At 46.7% G+C, this 19,373-nt stretch overlaps 2 protein-coding genes across 4 annotated transcripts in view; one reads left to right on the top strand and one right to left on the bottom strand.

The window, feature by feature from the left end:
* LOC311511203 (uncharacterized protein) overlaps positions 1-19,373 on the top strand; it is a 91,045-nt gene that overhangs the window by 1,124 nt on the left and 70,548 nt on the right. The window contains exon 3 of one of the 2 annotated variants that reach the window (XR_014709213.1): positions 416-1,435. The exons of the other annotated variant lie outside the window; for it this stretch is intronic. The gene's annotated coding sequence lies outside the window, so the exon portion shown is untranslated. Of the gene's footprint in view, positions 1-415; positions 1,436-19,373 lie in introns of those variants that run through there. 2 annotated transcript variants of the gene reach the window in all.
* Positions 1,603-18,936, bottom strand: LOC311511199 (polymeric immunoglobulin receptor-like). 2 transcript variants are annotated; one of them, XM_084611596.1, is made up of 7 exons: positions 18,804-18,936; positions 17,756-18,106; positions 16,282-16,602; positions 4,415-4,514; positions 3,574-3,668; positions 3,312-3,367; positions 1,603-2,809 (listed from the first exon to the last, which is right to left on the bottom strand). In XM_084611596.1, exons 1-7 carry the CDS (start codon positions 18,844-18,846, stop codon positions 2,540-2,542), a joined length of 1,236 nt encoding a protein of 411 aa, XP_084467722.1. In that variant the 5' UTR covers positions 18,847-18,936; the 3' UTR covers positions 1,603-2,539. The 2 variants fall into 2 exon arrangements, with proteins under 2 accessions (XP_084467722.1, XP_084467721.1); XM_084611595.1 differs by lacking the exons at positions 1,603-2,809; positions 3,312-3,367; positions 3,574-3,668; positions 4,415-4,514 and adding exons at positions 11,994-12,435; positions 14,645-14,811; positions 14,924-15,017.

Raw genomic sequence — 19,373 nt, 5'->3', positions numbered from 1 at the left:
TGCAGGTTCACTATTTTGCCTTCCACATAACTTCCCCCTATGGTACAGCCCCTGCTAAACTGCAGGTTTAGTTACTTAAAAAATTCAGAGATTAGGCATTAAGGGGAGAGGGTCTGGGTTTCATCTGCTGCTTTCCCCCTGCCCTTTATAGACACACCCCGTGGCACCCGTGCATCCAAAAAGACAGATAAGAATTCCCGTTACAGCTCTTTTACTGCTGCTCCAACTTGGTCAGCAGGGGCCACTGTGAAACATGAGTTTCAGCTTCCCTTCTCATGACCATCTGACCTGATGTTCTTAGCCCATGTGGCCTGTGCTTCAGAGATCTGGCTCTCCCCCTGTACAGGGCACAGATGTCATGACAGAACTACTGATAGGAGGACAAGCAATGTGCACTTTTCTTTTTGCTTTTCAGTAACTCAGGCCAACACCTTGAGCTGGACATTTTCTCCTTCTCCCTTCTTGCCCTCTTGGGCATTGGGCATTATTAACCGTGCTGAGAAGATTTCCTGTTTTGTGCACAGTATCAGGCCACCGGCAGAGTAGAAGAGCTAAAGGACAGCAAAGATCAGGATGTAGAGGGCACACAAGAATACATGAAATCTGCCGCATCGAGGCTGAAATCCGAACCTATGCCGAAGGAATTGACCTTTGTTCATCTCCAGCCGGGGCAAGCTCCCACGTCCCCCCACACTGTGCCTGCTGGTGAGCCTATGGAATACATCGGCATTGCACCCCGCCCATTGCCCTCGACGTCCAGAAAACCCCAGGGTGCTGGTGACAAAGCCTGAGGGGGCAGGAGAGACTGTCAGAGCCAGGACATTGCTGGGGAGGGTGGAGGGTTTGCTGGGATACGGAGCACGTACATTGAAAACCTGACTTGTCATGGCTCAGAGGCCAGCAGAGAATTTGAGGAAGGATGCTATGGAAAAAGGGGGGAAACTGACACAAAGGGGTCCTTTTCTTTTAGTCTGTGTAGTTTAGTGGTGTTTATGGGACCCTGGAGTGATTGGGTATAACTCTGTACTCAAGGGGTATGACTACACTACAGTCAAACACCCGGGACTGGCTCGTGTTAACTGACTCGGGCTTGCAGGGCTCTGGCTGTGAGGCTATCAAATTGCAGTGCAGCTATTTGGGCTAGAGCCCGGGCTCTGAGGGTCTCAGAACCAGCTGCGGGTGTTTCATTGTAGTGTAGACATACCTTAGGATAACCTCGGAGCGGGACAAGGTTCTGTGAGAGTCCTACTGAGACCCCTCTTCCAGCAGATATATCTCCTGATAGGGGTATTGAAAACTTGCACCTGAACCCTTGGGCAGTGTATAACAACAGTCCTGCTATGGAATCTGTTCCACTGTTCTTCCGGGAACTCATTCCTCCTGCTAATGCATTGGGAATTCCTGCAAATAATCTTCCCCAACATAATCCTCCTCCTGCAGGGACCAGCCACAATCGTATCAATAGCATAGATTTTAATGGAAGGTGCAACAGTTTGAAATGTGTATTGTTTATAATAAATTTATTTAAGACATATTTATAATGTGCCATAGAAGTGAATACAGAGTGACTTCCACACCCACCCACCCACTGTTAACTCTGCATTACGATACAGTTTTACTTTGCACAATCATATGGCCTTCAGTGAGGCACCAGTTTAGCAAAGCACTTGAAGTCTCACGGAAGTCAGGAAGCATCCTCGCAGGCTTAAAGTCAAGCATGTGCTTCGGTGCTTTGCTGAACTGGGGCCCAACGGAGGGAGGTGATTGAAAGGTAGCCACTGTGGAGTTAACTGAACCGTTAGAGAAGTTGTAAGACTGAAAGGGAAATGGAGCATGTTCCTATATTTCACGGCACTTCCCTGTTGGGCGCTGTGGCTTATCAGAGGGAGCCAGTTTCCTGATGGGGGGTTTATAGCCGCCTATCACTAAAAATAGAGCCACTAGAGAAAGTAAATGCACCCCACCCTTCCACTGCATTTATTTCCTAGTGGCTGAATCCTGCTACTGGGTCATCCTAGCAGTATAGCTGTTTTTTCCAGTTCTTTGCATCTCTGTCCCAGTCCTCTGAATCCATCCCCTCCTTCTTTTCTCCTTTTCACCTGCTTTGCACTCGTACCCCCCATGGTCCTATGTTACTGTACAATTCCTGTGGTTGTGGGACTCCCTGCAGCACCTGTCATCCTTGCTTCCTGTTTGAGAGGTCCCTGCTGGGCAATGCAGGTCATTAACTCTCCCTACCAAGGAGCGAGTGTGTTACCACTGCAGAATTCCCTGCACCTGCCTGGCCATGGGGACAAGAAACAGGAAAGTAGACACGGGCCTATCCTACCAATAGGCCACAAGGTAAATAAGCCTTACACCACAATTTGTATTTAAGATGATGCACTGTGGTAATGCCCAGAGGAGCTAGTGACAACCAGTGTGGCATGTATCTTCCTTTCAATTCCAGATGCATTCAATTGTCAGCGACTGCAGTTTCTGCGATAGCAGTTTAGGAGAAGAGCTAGGAGGGGGACACTAGATTTCATGGGATCTGAGTTCAGTTAGGGACGGTTTGTTTCTCTTTAGTCCCAGACCGTGGAGGTGAGTCTCCAAAGATGATGGTTGCATATTCCATGGTGCCTGAGGAGAACAGGACAGCTGAGGGCTCAGCAGAATGTTTGGCACCTTTTGGCTTTGGTGGAGGTTCCACGTTGGCATACGTGACATCGTCTGGATTTGGCTTGGGTTGGTGCCTTAGCATGGCATATATTATACCGTTCTTCAATTCCCCATCGGGGTTGGCATCTCTGGGGTGTCCTTCATCCTTCTGGAAAGCCACAAATAATAGGAGAATAAATCGAAAGTCATCTTTTTTTAACACTTCCACTTCCTAAATATTAAGTCTCACTTTACCACAGCTAAAAATCTCCTCTCTAGATGGTGAAACTAGGGGGCACAGGAAAAGAGAAATACATTTCTCTAGGGTGCTCACAGAACATCCCTACTGTAAGGACTGAGGAATTGGACTGAGGCACTTCCCATATTGGTTTGTTCAGTAATATGAATGCATTGCAATCATCTAGCATTCAAGGATCTCTGAGTTTAGACCTCTGAGCCCATGCTGTTCAGATTGCAGATTCGGGGACATTAAACTTCATGCAGCTTGTGGTCATGGTAATATCCATATTACCAGCACACAAACAGAAATACAAGAATCCTGATTCCCATTCTCCTGCTCTAAACACTAGACAATCCTGCTTCCATCTGCTTCAAGTAGCTAGACGGAGGAGACAGAACAAAGTGCTAGAAATACCAGACCTTCAACCTACCTGCCGTGCTGCTAGCCTGCAGTTAGGGTGTTCACCAAAATTCAGCCCATTCTCTACTGTGAAAGACAGAATCTAAATTTAATGTACAAACTGTACCTAACCCTTTGTATTTTATGTACAACTAAAAGTGGGCCAGGGGGTGAAGGATCTAGCACCTCTCTCCCCCCCATTTCCATTCAGCATGACCCTCACCACTGTTGACCCAGGCCAGTGGGAAACAAACCCAAACTGCATGAAAACTGGACAAGTGATAGAAATGTACCTCTTTTTCTCCCTTTGGTGAAAATAATAGCCATGATCGCAATCAGTGCACTGCAAACCAGGAGGGAGACCAGTGCCAGGACAACATAAAGAGTTCTGCAAGGAAATGCACAATATCTCCATTAATATTCTTGGCATCAAAGGTGACCTGGTTAATTTGGGAGGGGACTCTGTGTGTTGGAAACTGGATTAAGGCTCCAAGATCTAAATTCAGCATGCAAAAATCACACCGGCTGCTTGTACCTTAATGCAGTTCCACTGACGTCAATGGGGATACGCTGACTGATGCCACCGGAGGATCTGGGCCTGCTGTATTTTCCCAGGGTTGCTTCTTGCAAGGGATAGACTCAGGAGCTTGAATTATTATCTAGCACTTGCTGGCAGTGCTACTAGAATTCAAAGGGAGCCCACCTCATTGCTATGCTGTACCCCCTCCACAGGTCTGTCTTTCATCAGGGTAATTATCAGGGTCGTCTTTGATCAGGCCTGGTAATGGCTCTCATTTGACATGTGATATTGTTTGGTCTTAGGCTGTGTTCTTAATGCAAGAGACAGAGAAGGCACAGCACAGCTGGGTGCTGCGCTCATCCCCTAAGTATTCTTAAGGAGTGGAAAGAACAGACAGCTCAACTCCTTCACTAAGGGCCTGTTCCACTCCTACTACAGCCAGTGGGTGCCTTTCCACTGCCTTGGGGGTGATCAAACCCTGTAAGAGACTCAGAGGAGGGGGTGTGTGTTAGTCTTTTACAATCCCACCCTTTTAATCTGCAGCAGACCCAGCAAATCTCCTCTGGGGACCCTACAGTCAGCCCTGAAGACTTTTGTTTGTAAGATGTTCATACCTCTGCTCCTTGTTGCTGGCCACAGTTGGGTGGGCGTTTTCCCCCTCGTTAGTGGGAGGCGAAGTAGCCTCATTAACTGTATCATGAGACACACTTTTTTCTGAAAATAAACACAAGAGTGAGTGGCTCTCCCCCGCACGGCCCTGGTCTGCTCGACATTCTGGAAGTGATGGGAAATCACAACGAATCTTTAGAGCCTCCTCGTACTAATCCTGAGTGATCGCTTGTTGGTCAACAGTGAGAATGTGACAATGGGGTGTGATGCAGGAGCTCTTTACCACCCAGAGGAGTCCAATAATCCCTCAAGGAAGTGCTGTGCATTCTATCCAGGTTGTTATATGGTGCCCCTCACCGTAGTATCTGAGCAAAAAAAAGTTTAGTGTCGATACCGCCAGAAAGTGAGTAGCAGATATGGAACTAGAACTCACATCTTCCGAGTCCCAGGCTCCCACACCACCCATTGGGCTACACTTTTTCACTGGAGACATTTATAGCTAGTAAGGACCAAGCCTTGGAAAATCTACTAGAGGAAACAACCCTGCAATGGCCAGAGGGATAGTCTAGACAACCATTGGTTTCCATGTGCCCAACCTTGCCAGTTGCTGAGTGCCTCCAGTGAGATGGACCTGGTAGGTCTGGGGTTTATGACAGATAAAAGGGCTAATGCCAGAGAATACATGTGAGCAGGGACTGATAAGCCACATATGGGCAAAAGGTCCCCTTGGATAAAGATCCAAGTGCACAGTTTATGATCTGACCCTCTTCAGGGTTATTGGGATGGAAGTGTCTAGGGGACAGGCTATCCCTTGTGAGGCTCCATTTTCAGTCTAGTCAGAAAGACCACAGGAATCGCTTCTCCCAATTTATTTTCTGTATTTCTGTTTCCTATACTGGCTCAGAGTAGGAAGTGTGGAGAGCCATGAAAATGGGTATCGAACATAAGAATGGCCATACTGGATCAGACCAAAGGTCCATCTAACCCAGTACCCTGTCTTCCGACAGTGGCCAATGCCAGGTGCCCCAGAGGGAATGAACAGAACAGGTAATTATCAAGTGATCAAAGAAAAGTTTAGTATTCATGAACTATAACAAAGGAATGAGTTCAATCAGAGATTTGGGCAACATTCAGATCAGTTCTGGGGCCATTTCATTTGCTGGTGTAAATTGGTGTAGATCCATAACAACTAATGATTCCGCTCTGATTTACGTGAGGCAGAGGATCTGCCAGAGTTTGTTTTTAATACTGGTAAATATCAAAAGTCTCAAAAGGTAAATTCAGAAGTTGTCTCTGGGTCTCCTGCAATTTCCCTGCTCTGAGGAATCCATCTGAGCTCTGCCCTGTAATCACATCCACCAGGGTGTGAGTATTTGCTGACTTTTAAGGGAAGTCCACTTTTCTTTGAGTAACTCACCCAAAACATTCAGTGTGATCATCTTCAGTAGCACGGTACTTCCCTGGAGATGGGTCTCACAACGATACTCCCCCGAGTCATGTAGCTGGAGTGCCACCAGTGTTACTATAATCTCTCGGTTCCACCGGTCAATCTTTATCCTGGTCCTTCCTTGTGTATTAACAATCTGATCGATCTCAACGCTGACAACAGGTTGACATCTGGTCGCGGTTACCATTTTGCACCAGGTAAAATTACTAGGTATCCTGCTGTCGTCCATCACAAAATAAGAACAATTTAAGGAGATGGAGCCTCCTTCTTTTGCAGATAGCCTCATGGGAGCTGGAGAGAGAAACCGGTGACTGGTTATTGTGAGAGAGGGAAGGAAAGAGACATGTCCTGTAGGTGTCTAAATGCCACCTGCATCTAAATGGGAAGACAAAGGATTAGACCAAACCCCAGCCCAACAGGAGCTTGCAAAAGACACGGAAATAATCTCTCCCAGCCCAAGGAGAATATTTCCTAGGATTGGCTGTGCACAATTACCACGGGAAAACTGCCCAGTATCCAAGCTGCAATCAATCACCACGGGGCAGCCCTGAATCCAGCCTGATGCTGCTGCCACTCTGAAAATGCACCTTCACAACTGGCCCCTCTGCTGCTGGCGGTCTTAGCATCCAAGGAGCCAAGGACTGAATGAGCGATGAAGAGGGTATGCCTCTCTCATTCCTGGAATTGGGGACCACCCAGGACAGGGCTGAGGTAGTTTGGCTGGGGCAGCACGAGGAAACTTGCACTGCGACTGACCATGCTGGGCCTCCCCTGTGTGTCAGGATAAGGGTCCAAGGGTGTCATTGCAGCACCTTTCACCAGCAGTGATAACAAACAACACTCAACCAGGACAGGGACGGTGCGAATGAAGAAGCCCTGTCTTGTTATTGTTCATCCTAACTGGTAACTAGCGCTTCAGATTGGGAGTGGGGTTTCTCCATGCCATGGGGTTTCTATCCCAGCTGGTCAAAGATTTTCCATCTAAAAGGTTCAATTTTTGATGCAAAATGGCTTTTTGACTAACTAGGAAATTTGGGGGAAATGTTCATTTTCATTGTTTTTTTAAAAAAGTTTTAATTGAACAATTGAAAGTTGAAATTTTTTGAGTGTTCAACACAAACCTTTTGGTTTTCGTTGTTTTGACAAAAAGACTAAAAATGTCGTTTGTTTGGGTTTTTTTGGTCAAAATTATTTGGAGGGAGGGGGAGATAGGTTCCTAACCAGCTTTTCTTTTTATCTAGATGTGTGAGAAGCGTACGTCTAAATACATGCATATGATACAGATGGTGTTTCTGTGTCTAGATATGTAATTGAAGGTTATTATTTTAGCCATTTCTCTCTACCATATATACTGGGGAGTTGACATATATATACCCTGTGTTTTCTTTGGAATAGGAATGGAGCATTAGTCTAATTTGGAATATCCTGGTTTGAGCTGATTTGTGTCTCAACTAGACCATGAGTGATCTATAGCTCACCATCATAAGAAACCACCACTTTAATCTTTTTCAATGGGATAATTGTCAGATGATTCAAAACCCCGCACAAGTATGTTCCTGAATCCTCTATCCTGAGCTCCGTCATGGACACAGAAATCCAGCCTATTCCCAAGTCTGTTAGATTGACCCTTCTTTTTGGGTATTTCCCTCCTTTTGCTCGGACGGTCAGGAAGATTTTTCTGTTGCATTCCTGGTCTGACAGCATCTTGCACCAGAATTTCTCCTCCAGTGCATACTTGTATTTGTAGTAACACCTTGTACTGAAAGAGCTTCCCTGTACAGCTGTCACCAGTTCCGGCTCTTCTCTTGCCAGGCATGGCCCTGCCAAGGAAAGAAAAGCATTAGTGAGAATGACCTGCCCGTCAATGCTCCTACTTCAGGCTGCTGTGACTCATCGTCCAGGCTCCCATCTTTGTCTAAATGAACTTCTGTGCTGAGACTCGATCCATTGCCACGGCCGCCTTCCCATTCAGTTTCCCATGTTCTTCCCCACTGTGAAGCTTATGTCCCGCCTATCTTCATTGCCGGCTACCATGTGAACAACTGATCAGGAGCTAAGCTGGCTCTGTCTGGTAAACTGGCACGGGTCTCAGAGTAGCAGCCGTGTTAGTCTGTATTTGCAAAAAGAAAAGGAGTACTTGTGGCACCTTAGAGACTAACCAATTTATTTGAGCATAAGCTTTCGTGAGCTACAGCTCACTTCATCGGATGCATTCAGTGGAAAATACAGTGGGGAATTTTATGTACATACAGAACATGAAACAATGAGTGTTACCATGCACACTGTAACCAAAGTGATCACTTAAAGTGAGCTATTACCAGCAGGAGAGCGGGGGGTTGGGGGGGGGACCTTTTGTAGTGATAATCAAGGTTGGCCATTTCCAGCAGTTGACAAGAATGTCTGAGGAACAGTGGGGGTGGGGGGGTGGGAGGATAAACATGGGGAAATAGTTTTACTTTGTGTAATGACCCATCCACTCCCAGTCTCTTTTCAAGCCTAAATTAATTGTATCCAGTTTGCAAATTAATTCCAATTCAGCAGTCTCTCATTGGAGTCTGTTTTTGAAGTTTTTTTATTGAAGAATTGCAACTTTTAGGTCTGTAATCGAGTGACCAAAGAGATTGAAGTGTTCTGGTCTGATCATCTAATCCTTGAGTCATCTTGCAGGATTGTTCCCTACAGCACATTCTCTGTTACTTTCTCCAGACTTATGGCACACAGTTCCTAGGCTGGTTTGGAGACAGGAATCCCTTCTAGCATGAGAAGAGCCTGTTTCCAAAAATTGGGGGTGGTTAAACCCTCCCTGAAATCTACTTTATGGCTTTTCATTCCACTATAACATATGCATTTACTGGGGGAAAATATGGAGACCCAGCAAGCCGAGCATTTCTTGCCATGGCAAATAGCTGGGCACCCAATTTCCGTGCCTGCTCGCAGCTGGCCAATGTGATAAGTGCCAGAGCAAAGAAGCGCAGTGTGCTACGAATGCAAGAGTCAATGGGAGGGGAGGGACAATCTTTCGGTGCCTTACCTGTTAGTGCCAGCAGTAGCAGCCGGGCTGGGAAGCGACCCATCCTGTCGTGGGAAGTGGTTTAGATCTTGGAGAGGTGGAATGCAACATTGAGGCTTCTTTGTTGCTGTGAAGATGGGTCGGCAGTGAACTCCCTTTGTCACTGTCTGTGTCCTCGTGCTGCAGAGTGACAATATCATTTGCAACTGTTGGAAAGATGCTTTTACCACAGTCCTAATCTGAGCGTTCAGACAGGAAGCCTGCATTTTGGCTATCAGCTGTTTCTCATTTTTACACGTTTGGCGATCTGCTCTTGGAAATGGGGAAGAAAGAGAGAGATTAGCCCATGTTCTATTTTTAATAACATTTGTAGCCTTGGTGTATAGTACATGAACAGCTTTCACTTTTGTATCCCTAGATCTCAAAGCACTTTATAAAGGGGGGAATGAGCCATAGCTGCATTGTATCATTAAGGAAACAGAGATGGGAAATTACTTTGCCCAGTGTCACACAGCCGGTCCGAACACAGGTCTCTTGACTCTGAGCCCAGTGTCCAATCCACTAGGCCATGCCATCTCCTTAGTAGAACATCCCCCAAGTTACTTCTCATCAGGGTCCCTTGTGTTGTTCTCTAGCTCTGTGTCTGAATGTGTTTGGGATGCTGACCTGGAGATGATATTTTTGCTTACAGCCATACAAAGAGGAGGAGGATTACGGTGCTGAGGAAAGGGAAGCGGGATCATGTTGGTTCACCTCCATGTGGGAGATTGGAATGCACGGCTTGGCTCAGCCGATCCATCCAGTCCTATTGGGTGTTCTGGGATGCGTCTCTCACAATCTCTCCTGATAAAGCTCTTCCAACTTTGTATAAATAATGACCTGTTCATTGGAACAGCACCTTGGGCACTCAGATCTGAGGTGACTGCCATAACTGCTGGGCTATTGGTTATTCTGTTCTCTCTTCCCATTGGGTTTTTCACAAAAAAACTTCAAAAGGGCTCGGTTTCATCCCAGGGTGGTATAGGAAATATTTCAAAATCTTGACATTTTTCACAGGATGGGAAAACCAGCTCTAGTCTTCTTGGGGGGTGGGGGGAGTATGGGCTTGTCTACACAAACATTTAGTTGGCAGCAAGCTGGGGTGAGACTCTCCCCCACACTAACCCTCACGGTTAGTCCCTGAGCACCTGCCGATGTGCATTAACGGTTCATTGGTGTGTTTTGATCTAATCCTGTTTCAAAGAGGAGTAGATCAAAGCGAATTGACGAACTCTTAGTGAGTGCCAGCAGGGTCACATGGGCAGTTAGTCCGCGGCGGGTTAGTACGGCATACGCTCACACCTCAACTTGCCACAAACCAACTGTGTGTCTAGACAAGCCCTGTAAGTCAGTTTTGTTTGGCTCTGCCTTGGGTTCACAACCAGTGTGGGGGAAAGGAGAGCATTGCTGGTACTGGGTTTGGCCATTAGGGTGCAGTTGGCATTCTGGGGTGAGTTCTTGCTGGTGTCAGTGTTTTGCATTGTGTAACTAGATCCTTTCCCAGGATGGCTAGATGCAGCTTTGCTTTGGGGCCTGTGATGAGTCAAACTCACATGCCGATGACACCGCAATAAGAGGGTGGAAAAAAACCACAGCTGGGTCACCCTATTTTTGCAGCATGATTTCTTGTGAAATCAGGAAACAACAGGCCTTTTAACACCGAGCAGCGGGCAGGCTCCAAGCCCGTTGTTCTGTCTTGTGCAGCTGGTCCGTGTGCTGTGGCTCAGCTAATAGTGCTGAAATTCTGGTCCTCAAAGATCCAAGCGGCTGCGGGTAGGAAACCTGCAGGATTCACCTTCCCTGAGTCCAAAGACTGTGAGCAAACCACCCCGCTCTCTCCTTACAGCCCCTGGCCTGGCCCTGGATTCCTCTTCCACGATTGCAAGGCAGAGAACCTCAAACCCATGTGAAATGAGCTGTGAGTTCGAGTTTAGAGAATAAAAACAGTACCTAGCTTTTATGTGCATTACTGCCAGGATCAAAAATCATGAGTTAGCCCCCCCACAAAATCCTGATTTGTCCCAAAATCATGACTAAATAGGAAGATTATATGTTTTTTGGGGGTCTGTCCTTGGACGTCTCCTGCCCACCCCCAGTGTGTGTGAGACAGAGTTGCCAACTCTCCCAAATGTATGGAATAAGGTGATTTTCGCCTCTGCTGTCCTCAGATCTTCCTCCCCTCCCCAAGTCTCCATCCGTTCTTCCCACTCTACAAGGGCTGCAGTGGGGGATCTCCCTTCCAGTGCTGTGAAATGAGCCCTGCAGGTTTGGCTTGTGTCCTCCTTTTAAAGGGAGCCCTTGCTGTTCCTGTCTCATCACTAGTGGGTAGGAAGTGGATGTCTCCTCGCTGAGCCAGCCACTCGCTGCACGTGCTGCTCCCATATAAACCCGAGGCCCATGGAAACAAAGCTCAAAGGCTCCCGAATGGACAGGACGTGGCTGCAGCTGGGTATCTGGTGTGTGCACTTATTGTGTCTGAACCTAGTGACACCACCGGGAAATGTTGCGTTAGGGACCCAGCAAACCGAGAGGTTCCAGCTCAACCTCTTGGTGTGTGCGTCAAGTTGTGGTATCACTCCCCTGCTTTGTGTCATTGGCTACAAACAGCATCATCTCTGAGATGGCATGAGTTTGGTGGATCTCAGCTCACAGCCCATTTGCGAGAGGCAGTAGAGGTAAGCAGCTCCCATATGTCTGCAGACTCATCCAGGTAAACAGCCGGTCTCCCAGCTGCTAGTGGGATCCAGAGCACCGTACCGTTATCACCGTGGGAAAGGGATTTGCTGAATCAGGGAGAGAAATGTAGCCCGTAGCACGCTGTCCCTGGTATCTGCTGACATTAATAGCAGATAGATAGCTATGTTCCCCAAGCCCAGTGCACAACAGCAGCCAATCCTCAACAGCTTGGGCAAGCAGCTCCATGTACCCAGGGTCCCGGGTGGCTCACTGCTATTCTGACCGGCACTAGCTAGATCAACGTGAACTTGGGTATGCCTACGTGTGCGGCCGTCACGCTGTTGGTGGCAGTGTGGGCCCACCCTGAGTTCGGATGAATCAGGACAATGCGCTTGTCAATCTGACACCCAACAATGCCTTTTATTTTAGCACCCTACGTGCGAGTAATGCATATAGCCCATTGTGGCCCTTGGAGATTGCTCCTGATGGCTCGATGGCTCAGATACAACACTCCAGAATTAGGCGTGCGCACTGCCAAATGCGGTATCTTTAGTTCCTTTTGCACCTAGGCATTTTCTATTCACTTTGCAGGTAAAACAGGGTTTAGCAAGCAAAGGTTTATCTGTCATGGCTAGAGGCACCGGGAAAACTGAGCAGAACCTTCTCATCCGAAGCATGTGTGTGTCTGCAGGTGTAAATATCTGTGTGAGTATCTCTGCATGTATACGTAGAAGTGCTGGAGGAGTTGGGAGCTTGGCTGGAAAAGCTCTTGGAATTCTTTTTCTTTGCCTACTTCTCTTCCTCCTTCCATCACATCCTTGTCTTACTAGTGTTTTCCTTTCCTCTCTTTAATCCTGAACAAAACAAAACAGGAAATTGGTTAGGTATGGAGTAAGGGATGAGGAATCCATGCTGGTTTCAAGGAGCTGCCTGCTTTTTTGAAAATGTGCCTCTGCGCCCCCCCCACCCCCCGCCACGCACACATTTGAAGCCTGGGTCTCCATTGGTGCTAGTGTAAATCAGGACTGTGACCACTGCTTATCAGGCTGGTCAGTATGGTCTTACTGTTACCTAGTTCCCTCAGTCTGTTGCTTGCATTTCTTGTCCATTGTCTTCTACTCTGATTGCCGGCTGTTTGGGGCACTGAAAATCTTTCTGTTTTGTGTTTGTACAGCACCTAGCACGGGGGGGGGGCTCTGATTCATGACTGGAGCTCCTGGGTGCCACCATAATGCACATAGTAATGATTGTAGTTAACAGGGTCACCCTGGTGTGGATAATGGGACAGTCACATCTGTGGTGATGGTCGACTCTCCTTAGTGTAACTAGCCTAGGAGATCTGAAACACGACAGTGGATTTTATTTTAGTATCATGTGTTTGAGCTATGCACATAGATAACCCGGCAAGGATTAGATGTTTATCAGTAAATGTTGGTTTCATCGTACGCACACAAGCCAATGCAAAAAATGTTTCCATCGATAATCATCTAAATGTACAGATAGTCAAAGTAAGAAAGCTGCTGCTTGAGAATGTGTCACAGTTTGATGTGAGGGTATTTATTTTGTATACTGTGGCACGTGATGTTGGCAATTTGTGTTTTAGCTGTGACAAAGCTTTAACTGTTCGAATCTCAATATTTACTGTCATGAAATAGTTGTCTGACTTCCCCCATAATTTCCTGCAACTGTGAAAATTTAAATAGATAAATATTATAAAAGCTTAAATAACCATCAATATTTTCTGTTAAAATGATAGAACAAAAAACTGAATTCTGCCAAGCCTGCAACCACTGTACCCTGTAAATTGTTCCCGAGACACGTTGGCTCAGGTACTAAACAGATCATCTCACTCCTGCACCTGATGAGTGCACTGCCAAACACTGTGTCTTTGGTCCTTTTTGCCCCTAGGCACTTTCTTCTTAGTGTCACTAGTCTGGGAGTTTCAGAGTAGCAGCCGTGTTAGTCTGTATTCGCAAAAAGAACAGGAGGACTTGTGGCACCTTAGAGACTAACCAATTTATTTGAGCATAAGCTTTCGTGAGCTACAGCTCACTTCATCGGGAGTGGGATGGTTTCACCTCCAGGCTGCTGGTTTGAATCCAGCCCAGGCCTGTGTTGACTGAAACTGTTAACTTCCGATGGCTGTTGTGGAAGGAGTGCTGAATATCACTTCAGTGTCCACTTCATCCGTGCACAAAACCATGACCAGAATTGCACTAAATGGCCTCTTTCTAGGCCACTTCAATAGCAAGGCCAAGGACTGAAAGGGCCAGAGGACAAATGAACAGACTCTTCACCCCCTAGAGAGGAAAACTCCCTCCACCCCGCAACAGAGTAAACAGTTTACATGAGAAACCTGAAAGATCAATCTAAGATCCTAGTAAATACTGTTTATCCTGAAGAAAGGAAAGAAATCTGGGATAGTCTAAGCATTGCTGGAATTCTCAGTTCCCTCTGTCACCGGTTAAAGGGTCCTTTTGCCGCGGTGGCAGGGTTAGAGGTTTGAGTGGCACCTGTAGCTTACTCGGATCCACTGGGTTCAAAATCTCCAAACATTCTCCACCAGACAAGACTTTTACCAAAGGCCTGGAAGAGAGATTCCACAATCCACTAAAGTCACCTGTGTGTTTTAAAATTATTCTTACACTTTTGCTTTTGTTAATATCACTAATGCCTTTGGTGGCTTGCTTTTTGCCTGTTACGTGAGAGGCATGAGTTAGAGGGTGACGCAACACACACTTTAGTGGCTGGTCCACACAGAGGGTAACAGACTACTACTGCCACCAGCTAATGGAGTTACCCCTTTAGTGCAAGTAATCAAGGTCTCTGCTGTCAGGTCAAACACAGCTGGTGACCCATGAGAGGTTATTGCTACATTTAGCTTCTCAAATGTTTTATCGTCTTCCTTGACAAGCAGCTAAGATATATCCTTCAGCCTTACTCCCGGTTCGCACTGCTCATCCTCTCCAGACTCCTCTATCTTGCTTATGTCTGGGGCCCAGCACTTGGGAACGCTCTCCCAGCTGGGATTCATCCCGCCCCATATACACTCAGTGAGATTACCTGTGAGTGGGAGGAGGTGGTGTTTGTTCCGGCCGTGGATCTCCTGCTCCATGGCTTTGCTTCTCCTTCTACTGGCGACGACAAAGATCAGGAGTGCTGTCAGGAATTTAGCGCCCAGCCATCCAGCCATGATATAGAGGACACTGAGACTGACCGCAGAGTACCAGCTATGGGAAACCACACGCACGACAGTTAGGGCTGACTGGGAAAGGAGATTTCCATCCTTTACTGTGAATCTTGCATTTAGCTGAGCCTGAATTTTCTTCTTTCTGTCTTTACCTCTGCTGATCGTTCCTGGCTGCAGTTGGGAGGGTGGCTCCTATGCTGTCAACAGGACGGGATGTAGTCACAAAAGCTGACCTGTCATAAGATTCTGGAAATAAACACACCCCATGATGAAGATAGTACAAGTGAACCTTTCCCCTGTAGCCATGTCCTCGTCATGAGGAATAAGAAGAACAGAGTTAACTTGTTTGTTAGCAGGGAGCATGGAACATGGGTTTCCTGTGGAAATCCACCCTATCCTTTTGCCCTTTACCAGCAAAAAATTATTCCTATGAGTGAGGTCTCTTGGTCTTTGGAATAATCTTGCAAGAGAAGTGGTGGAAGCTCCTCAAATGAGATCATTAAAATGAGATTGGAGAAAGCCCAGAGAAAGATACTGACAGGAACCATCGTGCATTGGCCAGAAGGGATGTACTATGTAATCTCTAATTTCTGTGCACCTGATCGTGCAAGGTGTTAAGTGCTTCGTAGCAGATGCTAAAGTCCCTCATTTCTGAGCAATCAGGCTCAGATCCTCCATGGTATTTAGGTGTCTAACGCCCCTTGATTTCAATGGGAGTTAGGCACCTACATTATTTTGAAGAACTGGGCCTTGGTGCTTGCAGAATCTTATTGTATGACTGATAAAAGCCTGGGTGTGACAAGAGAGCAAATTTTGAGTACTGCTGGTTAAACCTCAGAAGGACCAGAGGTCCCATTCATATAAGAATCCAAATGCTCAGATGCTTAGCTAAACTTCTTTGCTATTATTAGGCTATGGGGAAGGGCACCTTCTTGTGAGGAGTCCATTTCCACCCAAGTTGGACCCTCCACAAGAATGGCTTTTCCTATGGCCTTTTCTGTATTTCTGCTTCCTGCACTGGCTGAAAGTGAGAAGGGCAGAAAAGGAAGAATATCAAAGAAAAGGGCAGTGTTCATGAACCTTGACCAAGGGCTGCGTTCAGTCTGAGATCTGGTCAGGATTCAGCTCAGTTCCTATTCTACCCACCCCAGTTCGGCTCGACACCCATTTAATGCACACTGAAAGTTAATTCAAGCAAAAATGCAAATGGCACAAGCTCGGCCTTAAACCTCAAAAAAGTCAGAATTTTGGGGGTGAAGGCCCAGCCTCTTTATAGCTCTTATGGGCTTTTACCCAAGACTCACAACACGTGGCAATACACAAGATAATTGGTAGATGATACTAGTAGGTATCAAAAGCCTGTACAGGTGCATTCAGGAATTTTTCACTTGTCTCCTGCAATTTCCTTGCTCTGAGGAGCCCATCTGAGCTCTGCCCTGTAACCACATCCACCAGGGTGTGAGTATTTGCTGACTTTTAAGGGAAGGACTGTTTTCTTTGAGAAACTCACCCAAAACATTCAGGGTGATCATCTTCAGTAGCACGGTACTTCCCTGGAGATGGGTCTCACAATGATACTCCCCCGAGTCACGTAGCTGGAGTGCCACCAGTGTTACTATAATCTCTCGGTTCCACCGGTCAATCTTTATCCTGGTCCTTCCTTGTGTATTAACAACCTGATCGATCTCAACGCTGACAACAGGTTGACATCTGGTCGCGGTTACCATTTTGCACCAGGTAAAATTATTAGGTCCTCTGCTGTCGTCCTTCACAGAATAGGAACAATTTAGGGAGATTGAGTCTCCTTTTTTGGCAGATAGCCTCATGGGAGCTGGAGAGAGAAACCGGTGACTGGTTATTGTGAGAGAGGGAAGGAAAGAGACATGTCCTGCAGGTGTCTAAATGCCCCTGCATTTAAATCTGAAGACAAAGGTTCAGACCAAACCCCAGCCCAACAGGAGCTTGCAAAAGACATGAAAATAATCTCTCCCAGCCCAAGGGAAATATATTTCCTAGGATTGGCTGTGCACAATTACCACGGGAAAACTGCGCAGTATCCAAACTGCAATCAATCACCACAGGGCAGCCCTGAATCCAGCCTGATGCTGCTGCCACTCTGAAAATGCAACTTCACAACTGGCCCCTCTGCTGCTGGCGGTCTTAGCATTTGAGGAACCAAAGACTGAATGATTCATGAAGAGGGGATGCCTCTCTCATTCCTGGAATGGGGGACCACCCAGGACAGGGCTGAGGTATCATGGGGACAGGGGTGGTATAAATGAAGATGCTCCAAAGTCTGGGATGTCTAGCAGCTGGTTTGACCATCCTTCTTATTGGTCATTCAAACTGGTAATCAGGACTTCAAATTGGGAGTGAAGTTTCTCCATGGGGTTTCTATTAGAGTTGGCCAAAGATTTTCTGTCTAAAAGGGGTATTTGTTTTTAATGGAAAATGGCTGTGTGCGATACAGAGAATATGTGCAAAAGATCTTCATGTTCCTGGAAAAATATTGATTTTTTTTTCCAACAACCCGTAACTGAAAATATTCAGTTTTAACCCCAAATAATTTGTTTTTAAGAGGACCAAAACCCCTTGTTTGTAGAGTTTTGAGAAACAATGAGACAACTTTTTTTTGTTTTTATCGAAAGTTTTCAGGGGGCAAAAAAATTTCCTAACCAGCTGTGGTTTCTACCAATGTATGTGCTAGCATGTGATGTATAGATGCATGTTTGTGTGTGTATACACACACACACACACACACACATTTAAGTATATACATGCATCTTAAACCTATTTTGTTTCTATAAGTAGATAAAAACTTGGGGTTAAAATACATTAACCATCACTCTGTAGTATCACTGGCATGTCTGTCTGCACAGAATGTGTTTTATTTAGAAACAGGACTGGGAATGGAGTTTAATTTGGAATATCCAGCCTTGGGTTGATTTGTGTCCCAACCTGCTCTTCACTGATCTATAGCTCACCTTCATAAGATACAGCCACTTTTATCTTCTTCAATGGGATAATCTTCAGACCATCGGAAAGCCCGCACCAGTATATTCCTGAATCCTCTACCTGGAGCTCCGTCATGGACACAGAAATCCAGCCAGTTTCCGAGTCCTTTAGGCTGACCCTTGCAATTGGAAGGTTTAGAGAATTCCTTCCCACTGCGGGGGAGCTCAGGACGAGGGTGCGGCATTTCAAATCTGACAGCTCCTTGCACCAAAATTTCTCCCTTCGTGAATACTTGTGCTCGTCGTAGGGACACACTGTAGTGAGCGCGCCTCCCTGCACTCTTCTCACCAGTTCCAGGTCCTTTCCTGCAATGCAAGGCCCTTCCAAGGAAAGAACAAATTGATGTTAGGGGTGAGAATGACCTGTGGGGACAGCGGCTCTTAACCAATGACCTGCCCATCACTGCGACTACTTCAGGCTGCTGTGACGGTTATTCTAAACTCCTTACCCGCGCCTAAATGAGCCTCTGTGCTCAATGCCAGTGCATATCCGCGGTCTCCTTCCCATTTAATGGTCCATGCTCTGCTCCACTCTGGAGCTTATGTCATCCCATCTTCAAAGTAGGTTAGAGTGTGAACAACTAATCAGGAGCAAGGCTGGCTCTGTCTCATACAGTCTGATAATCTAGTCCACCGCCTTTTCAATGTTGGAGTGTTTGCTACAGCACGTTCTCTGTTTCTTTCTCCAGACTGACAGTACCCAGTTCCTAGGTGGGTTTGGATAAGGAATCCCTTCTAGCAGGAGAGGAGCCTGTTTTCACAATTTGGGGTGTTCAAATCCTCCCTGAAATCCACTTGATGGCTTTTCTTTTCTCTATAAAATATGTAATTTACTGCGGGGGAAAAAAATATGGAGACCCAGCAGGCTGAGCATTTCCTGCCATCACAAATAGCTGGGAGCCCAATTTCCGTGCCTGCTCGCAGCCAGCCAACGTGATAAGTGCGAGAGCAAACACGCGCAGTGTGCTACGAATGCAAGAGCCACCGGGAGGGGAGGGACGATCTCTCGGTGCCTTACCTGTTAGTGCCAGCAGTAGCAGCCAGGCTGGGAAGCGACCCATCCTGTGGTGGGAAGTGGTTTAGATCTTGGAGAGGTGGAATGCAGCCTCTAGGCGTCTTCAGTGCTGTGAAGATGAATTTCCCCTCACGGGTAGGAAGTGAACTCCCTTTGTCACTGTCTGTCACGTGTTGCTCTGGAGTTACAGTGTCGGTTTGGAATTGTTGGGAAAAATCTTTAACAGGGGCAACGTCCCTCAGTTTAGTCTTTGGGGTGGGTGCCTGTGCTTCTGTGTGTTTGAACTGCCAGCCGCTTCTCATTTTAAAAAGCACAACAGCTTAGCTATTGACACTTGAACACAGGGAGCTGGGCAAGAGGATGGTGCATGTTGGAGCTTCAAATAACATTTTTAGCATCAGTGTATGTTGTTTTTTTGGCTCCTAGTTTCTGTATTACATAGTGCAGGCCAGATCCTCTCCTGCACCCGATCTCTGCTAGGTAGGGTCGGGGGGGGGGGTATCAAGGTGATGAAGGTGTTTCACATGGTCTGGAGGCTGCTCTAAACTTCGCAGCGAAGAAGGAACTTCTCCA

Source organism: Lepidochelys olivacea (assembly GCF_965140295.1).
Source record: "Lepidochelys olivacea isolate rLepOli2 genome assembly, chromosome: 21".
Classification (NCBI taxonomy): Eukaryota; Metazoa; Chordata; order Testudines; family Cheloniidae; genus Lepidochelys; species Lepidochelys olivacea.
The sequence above is the reverse complement of the archived record's forward strand: the minus strand, read 5'-3'. Positions and strand labels throughout refer to the sequence as shown.